Below are 17786 nucleotides of genomic sequence, written 5' to 3'. Positions count from 1 at the left end.
CTGAAACTCATTTTTAACATTTCTTTTTAAAACAACATATTTTGTTTTACCATGGTAGGATAATTGATGAATCTGGTTGAATTCTCACACTTTTTTATGTGCATGTGCGGCTTTCGGGGGGTTCTCGCTGCTGTCCCCCGTCCCTCCCCGGCCCCCCGGGACCCTCCGGCTAGCTGTCCCCTCTCGGGGCCGGGGTTTTCCGCGGTCCCGCTGCCCTGGGCTCACCAGGCAGGGCTGGGTTAGCACGGTCCGAGCGGCAGCGTTGCCTCAGTCGCCGCTAGGATTCGAGATAAAGAGACCAAGAGAGACCAATGGTATGCTTGTCCAGAGAGGTTGTATTGCCTGAACGGTTGCAGGGACCAAAGACACTGGGCTATTGCCCAGATACAGTTTTATACAGCAGAATTAAGAGTTAAGGTCTAAACAATAGAGACAGTTTTCATCTTAGGCACATCAGAACCGCCCCAGGGGCCAGGTCCAATGGGAACTGCTCAGGGGTGGGGAGAAAGGGGGTTTAGAGAGGAATGCTGAAGCAGGACTTTCCTGAAACAATGGAGCATACATAAATGTATCTTTTCCCTCAGTTTCTCATTTCCAGGGCCTTTCTAAAACAATGGGGCATACATAAATGTATCTTTTTCCTCTGTTTACCATTCCCAAGGCCTTTCTAAAACCTTCCTCCACACTACCATGCCAGCATGATAGCAACATGCATGTATATTTTTATATGTATATAATTGTACATGTATTTAATTCTCAAAATACAGAATCATAGAATGGTTTGTGTTGGAAGGGACCTTAAAGCTTATCTCATTCCAGCCCCTGCCATGGGCAGGGACACCTTCCACTAGTCCAGGTTGCTCAGAGCTCCACCCAGCCTGGCCTTGGGCACTGCCAGGTTGAGGCACCCACAGTGTCTCCGGATAAAATGAGAAATACGTTCAAATTTACATTAATTACAGGTAGAGGGTACAATAGCCTGGTTTTACCTGCTCTTCCACAGATTGCCCCAGCAAATGGACAAGCTGCAGCCATCCAGGCCCTCCCCACAGACTGGCTTATATATGATGAAATGACGAGAGCTCACAAGACAGCAAACATCAGGTGCTGCTCTGTTGTGACACCTGTCACCGTGGCCCTCTTCTGTGGACCAGCCAGACTGCAAAGTAATGCCTTGCAGGCATCTTCATCCTTTCAAGGTACACTGGAGTCTGGATTTGGGATGTTTCCATTGGTATACATCAGCGTGTGACATGCAGAGCTTATTTTTCAGTAATATTTAATACATATATTGGCTGATTCTGGAAACAGCGCTGTTATAATTCCTGTAGCTATTCAGGAAGAGTTTGTTGGTTCTGTAACAAATCTCTCCATTTTGGGATTCCTTACCTATTCAAGTCCATAAATTACACAGTCGTAGGGTCTCAGAAACTGCAGTATAGTTTGTAAGGAAAGAATGCAGCCACAATATCTAATGAGAACTGTAGTATTGGTACTGAGAAGTGTAGTATGCATGTTCTCTTTCTGCAGACTACTTTATTTGAATCATTGAACCAGATTATTCAAACAGAATAATTTAGAAACAATCAGTATGGCAAACAAGTCATGTTGCTTCTAGCTAACACATACATTTTCAAGATATGTTCTACTGATAATTTTTAATTTCAGTTAACTGTACTATTAACTGTAAGTAATAGAGAATATATTTACATTTCCTTCTTTTTTTCTCATTTAAATTGAGTCCTGTTGGAATGGAAGCAAAAATAACTGCTTCTAGTTGTCATAGTTTGAATCAAACTAAAAGTCCAACTTATTTCTAAAGCTTTCCTGTCTTGCTTTTAAACTGTGAACCTTAGAGTAGTACTCATGCTGACTGAATTGCACTTAAGAAAAATAAAGAATCCTAATTAATAGCCATACATATTTTTTTTTTCTTACTGGGTCTTTAAATCTGCTGTTTTACTAGGAAATAGAGGCATGTGTGATTTTGCCAACAGCTTTAGGCAAAAGTTGTATAGTGGCCTGTGAAAACTGGTGAAGGTACATGAGTTGGGTCACATCATATCAATCCACGTTTTTACATAGTAGGACCTTCAGCAGGTCTGGCTACTTGATGGCTGCTATCTGGAGCAAAGACTTTGCAGTGTATTTGCAGAAAAGAAGAGGTAGTTTTACAAATGTTTACATTTAAAGTCAATTTTAGAAGGAAAAATATTGCTGGTAATACAGTAGTATGCGGGTTTTTGTATAGAAATAATAGTAGAAAAAGTATGGAAATTCTGATGAACCTTTTGTCTTTAATTCAGGGGGAGGGGTATCTAATGATAGCAGCGACAGTGAGATGGAGGACAGGACGTCTGCTGATCTGGCACTGCTGAAGCTGGATGAATGGCTCCATCTTAAACTGGACCCTGAAGTAAGAAATTACTCCTGGGTTTGCTTCATGTAGAGGAATTGTAAAAAGATGTGAAAAGGTTTTTGTAACATTTGAGTAGCCAAGAATTTTCTCCAAGAATGTCATGGTCCATTTAGGTCTCTCGAACTAGGTACTCTGTGATTTAACCTTTACTTCACAAGCTCATTAAGAATTAAACGGCTTCAATCCCCTTTGGCACAGAGTTGTCTGTTGCATGAATTTGTGTATTCAAAATCCAAGTTGCAGTGTTTGATCACCTGTCACCCATACCTTTCTCTTCTTTTACCTGTCAGCAGAAAGAAAGAGAATAGTCACCTAAGTCAACAGTGAGAGTGCTCATCCCTCTTCCTCCATATTGGTGTGGGTGTCCTGTCTCTCACAAAAGGGAGCAGGAAAGCCTCAGCAATCCAGATGCTGTTGGGTCTGTTTCAAAAACTTTCTGGGTAATATGATGTTTTATATCTGAGCTTGGCAGTTTTGTCCCTTTCCACAAGTCAGCAGATTCTGAAGAGACTGGCAGACAAAAAATGATGACTGCAAGGGACAGCAAGCTGCAGGTGACAGTGACAGCATAAGGGCCCTTCTGCTCCTTCTGGCCTCCTGTCCTGCCTGCATGGTGCTCCATCAGGCCATAGCACAAGCTGGGATAAGCTAAAATCTGGACAGGAGCTGAGAGAACAGTCACATTGGCATATTGTGTTCTTCTTTCTCTGAGAGGATAACCAAAATCAGATCAAAAAAGGAGCACTTGAAGCTGAAGTTGCTGAGAGAAAGTTGCTGTCAGATTTTGGAAGGATACATTTCAAATCCTCTTTGAAATAGAAGTCTTTATGTCATTGAGGAGCTGTGGCTGCAGTTTATGGGTCATGAAACACACAACTTTACCAACTCTAATAATAATACTCTCTCTCCTAGTCATGTCCAGAAGAGTGATTTTTAAAAATTTATCGTAATGGAAGCGTTTCTGGTAGCAGAATTAGACAATAGTCTTCTGAATTTAGTCATCACATTTGACCAGGTGTCGATGTAAGAAAAATATCACTTAGAGCTCTTTTCCATCAACTATACTGAAGAGTGCATGAGTAGAGACTGATTTGAGAGGAAGGGCATAAAGCATGAAAGGATTGAGTTTTCTTGAAAGATAAGAAGGAAAAAAAAAGTCTGTGGAATTACAATACAAAGCTAGGTTTAGTACAGAGCTAAATGAAATGTTTCCAAAATGACCTTGTACCCAAGGAAAAGAAAGCAAATTAACATCATAGTTTAAATATGGATTATTCCCCTTCCCCAAGACCTTAGTCTTGCCTTCAATTCTGGGCTCTCTTTATATTGGAATGCCAGGTGTTGCTTGATAGGGAAAAGACAGGGTTCTCTTACCTGTGTGATCTAATTTTCATCAGTCTTTAACAGAATTGGAATTCATTGCAGGCTGCTGGTATGCTGCTGCAGCTCAGGCAGAAGTGGCACAGCTTGTTTCTGCGTCGTATGCGAGCTCCTTCTAAGCTGTGGTCTCAGGTTGATGAAACAACTGTAAGAGCAATTACAGCTGTTCTGAGTGCTGAAGAACAGTCTGCAGGTCTGCAGCAGCCTTCAGGAATTGGCCAGAGACCAAGGCCTGTGACTTGTGAAGAACTTCCTTTGGCATCTACATGGAAGTCAACCAGCAGCAGAAAAAGCTCAACAGAAACAGAATTGTCTGACTCCTCTCATGCTGAAAAGTAAGATGCTGAGGTCTTCTGCTTACTGTAGGTTGCAGTTTATGTATACAAGTATCACTTAAGTTTCTGCTAGTAATAGGTGAAAACAGTGGAAGTACATTTGGAAGGTGTTATACTGTTGTATGCTGCATTGTAATCCCAAAGAGAAGTATTTCATACCTGGGGCTGCTGTTTGAGAGAGCAGTCAGGAATATTGTCCATGAATTGTGATGTTTGAGAAGTAGCAGAAGAAGTTTAACAGTAGCATTAAAAAGCAATGAATGGTCAGTATGAGTTTTTAGTTAGGTTTAATAGATGTTGTAGTTGCTGTAATACATGGGGTCATGCTGTAGGTGGACAGGTCGATGTAAATTGTTCAGTGACTGCTTGTGAAACTCAAGGTATGTCCTTTGTAGGGTTTCAGTGAAATCTTCTTCTCCTGCACTCCACCAGCCAAAGAAGTACAAAGAAAAAGACATTTTGCTCTCCGGACAATCCTCAGATGACAGATCAGCTAAGTCCTCAGTAAAACCTGCAGAAAGCAGTAGCTATTCCAGCCCCTGTGCTACTCCTTCTTCTCCAGTGTCTGGAAAGGTAGAGTTCTCTAACATACTACCCTGCTCTTCCAAAATAATAGAATTTCTTGCTGATATCATTCTGCAGTTAGGTATTTTACTGATAAATTAGGAATCTAACGTAGCTTTTCATTTGTAACACTGCATAATACTTCCTTCTGGAATTTAAAAATCTAGACTAAATATCCTTGTTTCACTAGTTTAATACAGCAAAAATAATTTATGGACTGCTGAGGTAAAGCTATCCAAAGTAGAAAAAATGAGATTTAAAAAAAATCCCAAACTTGTTCTAATAAACGTGTAAGTTTTTTTCAACTAAATGAGTATATTATATACATACTTCTGAAGTTTTTGGATTCTGCCTTTTTCTGCATTCATAATAGATTTTCAGTATCAATACTGATTCTGTCTTACCTGCCTTACTATGACTGATTTTTGTGATGGTTATTTTAACAAAGCACACATTTTTAATGAGATTACTGTGACAGTTGTCCCTATATACTTGAATAGTAGACTGCAGTTACACGAAGGAGATCATTCAGAGGAAACTTCATGGACTCATTGGAGGATGTAGTAATTCCTCTTGAATCTTTCAGCTTTTAAATTAAGACAGCGTAAAAGGAAGAAAACATGTTTCCCGAATATAGAAATGCGAGTAGTGTGCTGTAGGCTACACTCTAGGATGATGAATTTTGGTGTCATCTCAAGGTCTGTCAGACTTTAACCAATTCTAATTAATCACTAGGCTTTTTAATCCTATTCTGCTCTACTTGTTTCCTGCCCCTCATGGATGAATTACTGTGGAAGGGGCTAACAGCAGGCCTGTTAGCTAAAGGAGCAAAAAGAAGCTGAGAGGCAAGAAGCTGATCAAGAGCTCTCTCCAAGGCTGCTACCAAGGAGGCTGAGAGAAGAACTGGAGAAAGATAAGGAGAGAACTGCAGCTGGATAAAGCATTTTCAGAAAGTTAACTAAAGTCACTGTTACTGTTCACCAGTGGTGTTATGTTGATTTTTTGTGGCCAACAGTTGGGGTAGAAGAAGTATAAACAATTAGAACGTTTATAAAAGGTCATGTTCGATAATAAAGAGTTGCCATCTGAGACCGCCTGTGGTCTGTGCTTTGTGTGGCGACCGCCTCACGATGCAGTGTATATACCAGTGACAGCTGGTGCCCACCGCGTGGAGCAGCAGCCTGAGCAGCGTGGTCGGTCTGGAGCCACGCGGGGTCCCAGCGACTGGCAGCCCTGACCCGCTGGGGAGTGGCGGGGGAGGCGGCGCTGGTGCAGCTGAGAGTGGCGGGTGGAAGCCACAGGCAAGTCCTGACCTGATTTTCTCCTATCAACACACCTGGAAGCAGGTGGGGCAACAACTAGTGATAATGGGAGATAAATCTAAAGAGGAAGAGACTGTTTTGGCTACATAGAAAGCTTTGTTAAGAAATAAGGGAATTACTACTTCAGACTATGCCCTTTGTAGTATATTGCTGTGGGCTAGATCATAGGATTTTGCTACTGATCCTGACACAGCATTTAGTGTTAAAGGTTGGAAAAAAAGTCAGGAACAAGCTGTGGGAAGTCACCTGAGCGGGAGATAAAACTATTGTCAATCTAGTTGTTACTTGGAGATCGCCTTTTGAGGCATTAAGGGAATGGAAAACAGCGGGAACAAGCAGAGTACAAGGTGGATGAAGATTTGGGGTTGATAAAGGAGTCTGATGGGAGGGATGAGTCAGATGGGGCCTCTGATGGGGAACTTGTTGCATACATCCTTGAAGAAAGTGCGGGTGCCCATGGAAGTTACCAGGCAGGCTACCAAAGCTTCCAGGAAAGTTGCCAGAGCTTCTGGGCTGGATGCTGAAGCTTTTGGGAAAGCTGCTAAGGCTTCTGGGCAGACTGACAGAGTATCTCCTTCTCAGACTCCTAAGCCTCTTTATCTCACCTGCACAGCAGCTTTCAGCGGTGCCTCTATACACTGCACCACTGCGCCAGTTAGCGGAAATGTCTTTGGCAGAGAGACAAACCCAGCTGTCTGCCCCCTGCTCCCCTCTGACGCTGTTGAGGCAGGATGGGAATGAACAGACTTTGTTCAGAAGGCTGAGACTATAACTGATTTATTTCAAAATACATCACTCTTTTATACAGAGCTTTGTGCAGACCAACTCTATTGGTCCTGAAGTGAAAACATGTCACCCTATTGGTGTGCAGTGGATGACGTACAGTAGTAAAACCTAATTATAAACAATGTGAACAAGAGAGATAAAGAACTTACATTCTTTCTCAACACTTTCTCAAGCTTCTACCTGGTTAGAAATTTATGGTTTTTCTTTGAATCTAAGACCTACACCCCTCCACTCTAGCCCAGCCATTTGCCCCCCGCCCCCCTCTGAGCTGCATGAACAGTTGCAAGGTCGTATCCTCCACTGCTGGACAGTGACAGCAAATCAAGTGAAGAGTCACCCGCAGTAACACCTGAGGTGGGGCAGGGAACTGTTGGCAGTTCAGCTTCTAAGAGATCTAGCCCTACTGCCCCATGGACTTTGCCTCTGTGTCAAGTAACTGTGCTTCCATGACAGCCTCAGAAGTTTTGGGAATTTCTTAGGAAGAAAGCAGCTGAATAAAAAAATTGGGACCTAATAGAAAGATTTGGTGCCCCAAAAGTACCTCAGGAGGAGAGTGTTAAGGCAAATGTTGCCTGTGATAATCCTATGGCTTTTCCAGTTTTTAATGCAGTTCCTGGAATAGGGCAGGATGACAGTCATCATGTCTTTGCCTGGAAGGTTGTGCAAGATCTCCAATTGAAAGTGGCTCAGTTTGGTATTAATTCCTCAGAGGTAATGCAATTAATACATGTAATTAATGCAGTATGCTTGTACCTTATGACATCATGCATCTTGCTACAGTTTTATTCCAACCAGTACAGTATGGTGTGTTTCAAGAAACTCGGAGGTGAGTGGCTGAGCACACAGCTTTAACAAATATGCAGCTGCCTCAACACGACTCGTCATGCTGTGGGTGTTGATGCCTTATTGGGCACTGGGCCTTTTGCTAACCCAGATTTGCAGGCAAGGTGGGATCCTTCAATTTTGACACAAGCTCGGCAAATAGGCATGAGTGCTTTAATTAAAACAATGGAAATGGCAGCTCCAAAACAGAGATATGTTACTATACAACAAGGGATGAGAGAACCATTTTTGCAGTTTGTGGAAAAGCTTGCTGCAGCTATTGAAAAACAGGTAGATAATGAACCTTTGTGACATAGATTGTGTATAGAATTGGTGAAAGAAAGTGCAGACCCAGACTGCAGAACGATTATTGACACCTTACCTGGGGAGCCCACATTGCCTGAAATGGTTACTGCTTGCTCAAAAGATGGTTCAGTAGAGCATAAAATGACAGCTCTTGCTGCAGTTCTAAGACCACCACCGAAATGCTGTAATTGTGGACAGCAAGGGCATGTAAGGGCACAGTGTAATACCCAGAAAATAACATCTAAGTCAAATGCAAGCAGCAATGTTATGTGCAATCATTGTGCTAAATTTGGGCACTGTGCACGAGTAAGTATCATGCAAATGGTCAGCTGTTGCAGGGAAATGGGAAGAAGAACACGAAGGGGTGTGTGGGGACACAAATAACCTGACGACCATTAACAGCAATTATGGGCCTTCCCAGCACTGTAAAGCTACCCATTTGCAAACAGTATTCAGGAGCAACAAGTGGGTCCACAGGGATTGATGTACCCACCACCGACACAGTAACTATTTTGACAAAAGAAATCTGCAAAGTGCCCCATGACACCTATGGCCCAATAGGACGTGGATTGAGTGCATTTCTGATAGGGATATCAAGTACTACACTTAAAGGTATTCATGTGCATTTAGGACTTATTGATGTTGATTATTTAGGACAGAGTCATGCTATGATATGAATTGATGACTGCCCTATTACTATTCAGAAAGGAACTTGCATCACTCAGCTTGTAGCCTTTGTGAGTTTTGTTCCCAATACGGTAAGTACCTCAAGTGTTCCGGACTGAGAAAGTAACGGAGAACCATCCAGAAAAGACATGCATCCTCACAGCCAGTGGATATCATCCAGGGACCGTATCGGTAACAGGTTTGATTGACACTGGAGCAGATGCTACAATACTCTCGTGACTGCGTTGGCCTCAATCGTGACCTCTCACTCGTGCAAGTTTTGGACTGATGGGGTTGGGTGGTTCTACAACAGGTGGCTTGTCAGCCATTGTAATTCATGTGAAACATCCCGATGGCCAACAAGCTAACATCAGACCCTCAGAATTACTGGGATTTTTAATTACTATTATTACAGAATTGCTATGGATTTTTAATAGGAGCCACTGTGATGCAGGGTGGTGAATGTCCAGTTGTAGCCTTGACATGGTTAACAGATAAACCTGTCTGGGTTGATCAGTGGCCCCTTACTACTGAAACGCTTACTGCCCTGCAAGAATTAGTCACAGAACAATTGCAAGTGGGTCATATTGAAGAATCATTCGGCCCCTTGAATACCCCTTGTAATAAAAAAGAAATCAGGAAAATGGAGACTTTTACATGATTTACAGCACATAAATGCTGTAATGGCAACAATGGGAGCTTTACAACCAGGCTTTCCTACACTGACAAAACCTGGCTAAAAGATGCATTGAATCAGATATATATCACTAATACTTTCTGAAAGACTAAATATGGTCTGCAATAATTCTAAAGTTCATCAGCTGCTTACATTATTCTTAAAATGTAAAATTGTACTGCTCTCAAAAGTAAGAACCTTCCTCAAACTCCTAAGTAAAAGGTTGTTTGAAACGTATTCTTTCAAACAAGAAGTGTTTCTCAAATATTTTACAAAACCTAGTGAAAATATTATTTTCTTGCAAAATTTCACATTCCTGTACAGACCCAAGCCAATTGTGCTTAAGCAATCATAATTACTCACACTATTACTGTGTTCTTCTACGCTACAAAGTACATATTATATAATGTCAGTAACTTCATTTTATAAGCTAAATTAATAGTTTAAGACTTTCCATTAGGAATCAAAGAGTATCTGACAGTATTTCGGAGATTAAAATGTGTGAAAATACCACAAATACATAAAATTGCAGTCCTATACAGCATGTGAACATAGTAAAATACAATGATCATGACAGTTACATTTTTCCATTCTAATCTTTTTCTGAAGCTTTGCATGTGTACCAGGTAACTGGGCTGGGCTTGGTGTATCGCTGTAGAGCCCCAGGAGCTCTGCTCCCACTCGGCTGAATGTTAGCACATGGGCACCAGCCCTGGGCAGGAGCCAGTACAGGGCCCCTCCTGCAGGAGAAAGGATCAGGCCCTGCTCTGTAACTTTCATTTTGGCCACTTCTGTGAACAGGTAAGAAAGGTCAAAATGAAACTTTTCCCAGCTATTTCCGTCTGCTTTATCTTTTTAGGTGCCAGAACTCTGGGTCACAGATGGCCTGGGTGTGTGCTGAGCAGTGCAGCCCCCACAAAGTCCTTGGTTTCCCCACAAGTTGCCATGCCTTGTTCCCAGGTGTGCCCAGCTCTGACAGGAGCAAGAGTCTGCAGCGCCGTGCCCTGCTCAGCCAGGGCTGTCTGGCACAGAGCAGCAGCAGCGCCAGCACCTTTCAATCCACTCCTTCCTTATCTTCTCCTGGGACACAGAAGCCTCTGGAAATCAGCACCACCAGTCTTCTTCCCAGCTCGGAGCAGCTCCTGCTGGCAGGCAGATGCTGCCAGTTTGACTGCTTCCAAAGGGGAATAAAGGCCGAGATGTACATGCTCAGGAGCCCTGGGCATATCCAATAAATGTGCAAATATGTGGGAGATTTGTCAGGAATTGTTTCAGCTGTTATGCCAACAGTGCCTTCTCTCCTGGTTCTGTGTGTTATAGATGAGTCATGTAACAGTTGGCTCTCACTGTTAAGAGGTAGATATTATGGGGATGTAAAAATGTATAGTGATGTTATTGTAATACATCCTCCCAGAGTCCTATTTCCCCTGCCCCTTGCAATAGCCTTGGTAGTCAGGGCTTGTGACCAGGAGGTGTGGGTGGCGTAGCAACACCTGACCTCCAATAAGAATGTAAGAAAGGAATCTCTACCAGTGGATGGCAAAACTTTGACAAAACTTTGGAGGGGTTAAGGGTATAAAAGGCAGAGCATCCATTCTATAGATGTGCTGCTTGTAATGGTCAGAGACTCCCAGTGCTGCAAATTTTCCTTATTCAGTCCTTTGTTAAGATTTAATAAACATTTAAATTTTTTAAAAGTAAGCGTTGTTTCTCAGAAGTGCAATGCTTTGGGCCATTTTCTTGGTCTGGTTTCCTTTGCTTGGGCCCCATCTGAGTGCTCAGTTGGGGTACAGGCTATAGGTGTTTGGTGCACTCCTGGAGTTACTCTTGGATTCCTTGAACAACAGGGTTTGGCCACAAAGTGAATTTGTGCTGCTTTGTGACAGAGAAGAACTTCCCCGGTTATTTTGCGTTTGCTGTACGGAAGGGTGGTTATTGCTCTGCATAAATTCACAGGCCAATATAGAGTGCTTGCACTGTGATGTCAGGGCATGGTTGCCATGTGGTCATGGTGACAGCAGAAGGTTGTCTTGGTGCACGGAAGGCCTCAGTGTCAGAGCAACCCTAGGGCTTGCTCAGTGCAGGAGCATCCTCCTGGTTGAGGTGCTTGTCAGTGAGAGCTGCCCACTGACAAGAGCCTTGTTTTTTCTAGTGTTGGACAAATCTGCACAGCAGTGCTACAATGATTGAGCAACTTGCTGCTGCAGCTTTCACAGCTTATGGCGTTGTTTATTCTGGCTATTACCTCACTAACCTGGCACGTAAGTAGAGGTTTTCCCTGGGTGTACCCGAACCTGGCTTCTGTATGTCTTCCTGCTCTTTGTTAGTGCCTGAGTTATTTTAAAACAGAAAGAACACTAGGGTGCCACTGCTTTGGTAAAGCTCCTGTCAAGGCATTCAGGTACAAGGGGATTTCTGCAGCCACAGGGGCAGCATTTGCAAGGGAACCTGCAGGGGTTCTTTTCCCTCCACGGGAGAGTCTGAGGCAGCAGAGTCTGTCTTTTCCTCAGTTTGCTGGGACATGCAAGACAGCTTTGAAAATGTAAACTGGAGACCTTCTTGGAAGGCCTTCTAACAACTGTGCAGTATTTCCCAGAATTCAGGGAAAGCTTCTTTCTTTCTACATTTTGTCATGAAAGGATTTGACTGTCTAACTTGAGCCTTGACTGAGTGTTAAATAGTGATTCCCTTTGCAAGGAAGAGCAAACTCCAAAGCAGTGAGTGTCTGCTCCTGGAACTTGGAGCTGCTGCTGTGTTGTGTCACAATAGAGCCTGCCCCATCAGAGTGGAATTTTGGAAAAGCTTTTCTGGGCAACTCTTTCCAGCAAGTTAATGAGAAGTTGTGCATGCATCTGATTAAAAAAAACCCTAGGTACCAGAAGGAGAGGATTTTTAAAAGAGGTGTTATGTGTTTGGTAGAACAGGAGCATTGAGTGTTAGAGAACAATTTGCATTTTCTTCATCATGTTTGTGTTCATTTAATGGCTAAACAGGCCAAAGGGTAGGCATGCCCAAGAATATTATCTGGATCTCTTGCTGGTTGTATGAATGAAATGTGTCTGCTGAAGGGATGTTGTGAAAGGGAAAACTCTCTGTTTGTGGTGCTTGTTCTGTGGGTTTCACCAGCCCAGACAATTTTCTCACAGCATCTGGTTCATTTTCCCTTGCCTACTACAGGTCACCTGAAGCATGTATTCAGCGGTGCTGGTCCTAAGGTGAGTAAGAAAGGAACATTTCATGTTTGTGCTGTTTGGCAATTGCAGAGTAAGCTGTGTGCTTAGCCAGAACCAGTAGGCTGTAGAGGGCCAGGCATGCAGGCTGAAAGAAAATCCATTTTCAGGCATTCCACAACAAATACAAAGGCATAGCTGGATATTTCCTAATTTCCAACTCAGAGCCTCGAAGACCTACAAACTCAGTTTTGCAGAGAGTTGAATAAGCCCATTTTAATGAAGTCACAGCAACTTAGATTCCTATCCTTATAAAACTTCATGATACTTCCTTAGAAGATGTGGTTGTAGAATTAGAAGGACAATTTAATGCGGTATTTGCAGTCAAACGGGCAATTTTGTGGCTGGGCAGCTGCGTGGGCCAAAGGAGCCCAGGGTGCCGGTCAAGAGCAGCTGAAGGTGGCCAGCGCCTGGCCAGGTAGCCAAGAAGGCCAAGGGCATCCTGGCCTGTGTCAGCAGCAGTGGGGCAGCAGGAGCAGGGCAGTGACCGTCCCCCTGGGCTGGGCAGCGCTGCGGCCAGAGCTGGGAGTGTGTGTCCACTTTCTGCCCGGTCGCTCTGCGTCTCACAAAACAGGATGGGACCCGGACTGGTTGCAGACTTAGCATTTATTATGTCTGTATCATCCAAGCAAAAAGCCAGAGACACAGAGAAATGAACATCCATGCAAATCTAGATCAAAGGCAAGATGGCAGTTGATGCAAAGCCTTTTTCTACATATTCTTTGAACCTATAACATAAAAGAAAAGGTGCAGAGTCATTATACCCTAACCAATAAGAAAAGGACCCATGTGGGTTTAACATTACCAGAAGGACTTCTATGAACCTCAAACGATATAGAGTAATTCATTATATAAGACTGAAACTTTTTCTATTTTTGCAAAGCATATATCTAGGACTTTTGACATCTCAAACTATCACTAAGTTCTTGTTCTTTCTTGCTGCTTATGATAAATATAAATGAATTCACTTGGTTCTTATTTTCCTAGCTTCCCATGAGAAGGTTTTGAAATTTCCCAGCCTTTTTCAGCTTTATGTCTACTTTCTGGGGCCTTTTTGCACTTTCTAAAGTTTTTTACCTTTTATATATTCCTACAATTCCCCCTCTCTTTTTAAATAAACTATTTTTGACTTGTCACTTATTTATTACTTTGTGTTCCATAGCTTTACTACTGCATATATTTATTCATGTAGGAAAAAAGTTATAAACTTTTTACATGAAGGTACTTTTGTTTTTGTTTGTTTTAAGCTCTATAATTCTAAGTTAAACCATTCTTAATGTTGGGTAAAGTTAGGTTTAGTATCTGTATTAGGTTCTGATAAATTTTGACTTTTTAAGGCCTCAATGTAAAGGTTAAATTTGTGAGTGACTTTAATTGTTTTTGCTGAGGTTTTGTGAATTGTCTATAATTTTTTAAAATTTTTTTCTTTTGGAAAATAAAAACTTTTTTGATGAGTTTGTAATTTGTTGTGAATAATGAAGTGTATGTGGTATTAATATTAATATTCTAATAACAAGATTTTACTGAACTTGTAAAGTTCTTTTGATTAAGGAGTTAAGCTCTACTTCCTGAATAAATTGTTTAACTATGTTTCTTTATTTTTAATTGTAGATTATAAAGTTTTTAAGTTTTTGTATATTTTTGTGAATGGATTTAGAATGATTAGACAAATTTATGTAGCACATTCTTTTGAATTCTTTTCAACTCTGTTTATGTGTTAGAAAAGAAAATTAACTGTTGTTTGATTTTGGAATTTGTTGGACACTGCTGATGTCAGTCTGCGTGTTACTGAGCGCACTGGATGTGGTATTTGTTTGTTTAGTTAATATTTAATCTTGTCTATTTGTCTTAATGTTTTTTCTGAAGCAATTGTAGGTAAGAAGAAGCTTGTTGAAATATTTTGTGGTTTTTTTTGAAAGACTGAAATTACTGCTGTAATTTTTTGGGTATATATGAATAGATCTTTTGTCTTTTCTTGTCTTTTTTGAAACTGTTTTAGTACTAGGTGTTATTACAGTGAGTCTGCTAATGTTACATGGTTTGTCTTTAGGGTATGATAGAATGTTTTGCTATGTTTTATTTCTACAAATGAACTAATAACATTTTGGTAATTTCCGTGGATATTTGTTAACTTTAGATTTTTATCTACAGTGTATGAGTAATTGCACTAAAGCCTTAAATTTTTGTATTCATAGTAAGAGTGAATAGCACTGTATTTTGGAGAATTATTTTTTTTCTAATTGTTTCCTGAAAATGTGACACGGAAATTTATTGCTAAGGAACTACGGATCTTTAATTCTTGGGGTTCTGAACTTGTTTTGAGGAGTTGTTTGGTCTAGAGGCTTTAATCCCTTGTGCGATTGTTTCTATTAGTAATTTCACTTAGCTTGTTGTTAAATCGCTTTTTTGTTAAAAGATCATGTTATATAGGTATTGGCTAATTTTTAGTGGTACACTAACTAAACAGGTTGAAAAAGGCTTTTTTGGATTTGAGTGAGACATACATATGGTATCTGATCTTGTAGCTTTGGTTAATGTGACTTAGACATTTGGTTTTGGTGTTGTATAGGAAAATTTGCATGATAAAAAGTAAGCAAAGTTAGAAAATACAAAGTGAACTGATTTTCTTTCATATCTTTTTTGTTGAGTTACTCTTTGTTAAAAGAATTTTCGATAATATTTTAACTTTTAAACTGCATTTTTTGGAGAGTTTAGAATATTAATTTTTTAGAATCTAATGATAAGAAATCTTTCTTTTCATGTTTTTGTTAAAAGAGCTCTACGAAACAAGCTCTACACATGTATCATTATCATTAGATTGAAGTTTGCAGATTCTACAGGTGACATAGGAACACTGGGCGTGACTTGTAGTCTCTGTTTAGCTTACGTTTGTGTGATTGCTTTTTTACTTTTGGGTTTGTTAGTGTGTTTTGGTGTGTTGTATGGTTTGATGCTCTTTATTGGAATTCACTTTGCTTTTCTAGTACTTGGAGAAATACAAGTATACTCTTTGCTTTAAGTTATTAATTGGCGAGGACTTTTAATTTGTCTTCTTTCAGGTCTTTTAATTAAAACAAGAGAATTTTTTTTTAGTTTTGTTTGTGTGTTATTTGTAAAATGCTTAAGAATTGGTGGATCTGGTTCTGCAAAAGAACTGTTTAAAAAATTATAAACATATAAAGCTTGACTCAATTTTATCTGTAGTATTACTTCTGCTCCCCTCTTCTGTTGATCTAAATGTGTTTTAATATGTGATATGTCTTTTTAACAGTTGTTTGATTTGTGGGGGAGTGGGGAATACTACAGGTGTGATGAACATTTTAATTTATTAGGAATGTTGTTACTTTTTGAGATAGATATGTGGGGCTATTGTTTGTTTTCATTTCCTGGAGTACACTTAATGAAGTAAATGTTTGTAAAAAATGTTGATAGGTACGATTACTTGTTCTCTTGTGTGGATAGAGGTAAAAACTGTACTTGATAGTGAATCTACTGAAACATGAATATTTTTAAATCTCCCCAAAGAAGGGTATTTAGTGATGTTTGTTATAATTGTACTCTTTATAAACTTTGTGGATTAACAGTTCCTGTAGAAACAGGGGTTTGCACAAGGTGACAATCAGGGTAACTGTTAATAATAGCTTTAGCTTGGGATTTAGAGATACAAAACGTCTGTACAAGTACTTGTGTATATTGAGGAAAAAGGTATGACTCAATTTTGCATGCTGAAAAATGTTTGCTAATGTGTTTGAGATAACTATGGCCAGTTTTTTTGTTCTTGTATTTCTTTTTGCTAAACATCTTGGTAAAGATGAATGAGTTGTAATATGAGAAATAAAATATAGGTTAGTTCTGTGTTGTAAATTTTTATGAAGACATGAGAGCTAGCAATAAAAATTATTATTACTAATATTTTTTAAAACGATATTTTTACCTACATTAGTAACAGAGGTAGAATCTGTAATTAAACTGAAAGGCTTTGAAAATAGCTGAAGAGCTTTAACAACAGCAGCTATTTTAACTACTTGAGGAGAACTTTCAACTATTTGGATATTTGATTTCTAATTTTTTGTAGTTTGATTTAACTATACGATTACTGATTTATGTGTTTTTCTTGACTTATTAGCGAAGAGCGTTGTATTACTTAAAGGCCCTTCACTTAGCAAGGGCTGTTTTTTGAAACTCAATTTTGTTTGTAATAATTTGTGACTTGGATAATGAATAGCACAAACACTTGCAAAATTTAAGAATGCATTTTGTAAATCATCTGAATTTTGTAATGCCTAATCTAAATAATCTTTATTTAAAGGTAATTAGAGAACTGTAAAATCTTTACCTATTAAGGTTAATATTCTTGCTTTGGCCTTAATTACAATTTGTGCTACTATCTCTAGGGTTGTAGAAATTGTTTTTGGAGACTTGTAGGGAAGAAAAACTTATTATTCTACTATTAATAATGGATCTTTCTCAGATGGATCTCATGGAAAAATGAGGCTATAAAGTTGTAGCTTCTGTCTCAAAGCAGTCAGGAAGAAAGGTTTCTTGGGAGCATAATGATGGGCTTGTCTTCTTTGGAAAGTTTTTGTGACTTTTTATGGTGAGTTGAGCTTCAGGTGTTAAAATCTTGGGAGATTTAATGTCACAGTTTTCTCTCAGTAGATCAAAAAGTGGAGCAAGTTCATCGTTGGCAATTTTCAAAATAGGTTTCATCTAGTTCATTTCTCTTAAAAGTTGCTGTAAATCTTGCAAAGTGTTGATGTTGACTTGAAGGTGTATCTTTTGTAGTGAAATTGTTTTGCTATCTTCTATCTTAGATATTTTTAGAGTGGGATTTCTTGTATCTTAGATGTAGAAATTCTAGTTCAGTCTTTTGGATTTCAGTGACAGCACTGTCACAAGTTTGTTTCATCTTTGTCTGTGTCAGTGCTGCAATGAGGAGATCATCTATGTAGTGTAGAATTGTGGATTGTGGATGCTTCTGTCAAGTTGGGCACAGTACTTGTGTGACAAAATATTGTTAAATTGTTAGAGAAGTCTTCATCCCTTGTGGTAAAGATTTCTAGTGCTATCTTTGCATTGGCTTTCTTTGATTGATGACTGGAACTGAGAAGGCAAATCTTGGGGCATCTTCAGGATGAAGTGGTGGTATGTTGAAGAAACAGTCTTTTATAGCGATAATGACAAGAGGCCAGTTTCTAGAAATTATTGGTAGAGAGGGACGTGCAGCAGCTGTCTTCCTTTCAGGACTTGTACTAGTAATTATGGATTCACTTTGTAAGC

The 17786-nt window shown here is 40.0% G+C and overlaps 1 protein-coding gene across 1 annotated transcript; it reads left to right on the top strand.

Annotated features, from left to right (window-relative positions):
- Positions 1-3825: 3825 nt before the first annotated feature.
- Positions 3826-5759, top strand: LOC144248241 (3'-5' RNA helicase YTHDC2-like). Its single transcript, XM_085567843.1, has 2 exons — positions 3826-4134; positions 4530-5759. Exons 1-2 carry the CDS (start codon positions 3854-3856, stop codon positions 4798-4800), a joined length of 552 nt encoding a protein of 183 aa, XP_085423969.1. The 5' UTR covers positions 3826-3853; the 3' UTR covers positions 4801-5759.
- Positions 5760-17786: the final 12027 nt, after the last annotated feature.

Source organism: Lonchura striata, chromosome Z, assembly GCF_050655825.1.
Source record: "Lonchura striata isolate lonStrDom1 chromosome Z, ASM5065582v1, whole genome shotgun sequence".
NCBI lineage: Eukaryota > Metazoa > Chordata > Aves > Passeriformes > Estrildidae > Lonchura > Lonchura striata.
Note: the sequence above shows the minus strand (reverse complement) of the source record. Positions and strands in the feature narration are given on the sequence as shown.

What these genes read in the sequence shown, in the direction of transcription:
- LOC144248241 (XM_085567843.1), top strand. Translation starts at nt 3,854, where the DNA reads ATGCTGCTGCAGCTCAGGCAGAAGTGGCACAGCTTGTTTCTGCGTCGT. An exon ending in GACTCCTCTCATGCTGAAAA is followed by an intron (nt 4,135 to 4,529) that starts GTAAGATGCTGA and finishes TGTCCTTTGTAG; the next exon opens with GGTTTCAGTGAAATCTTCTT.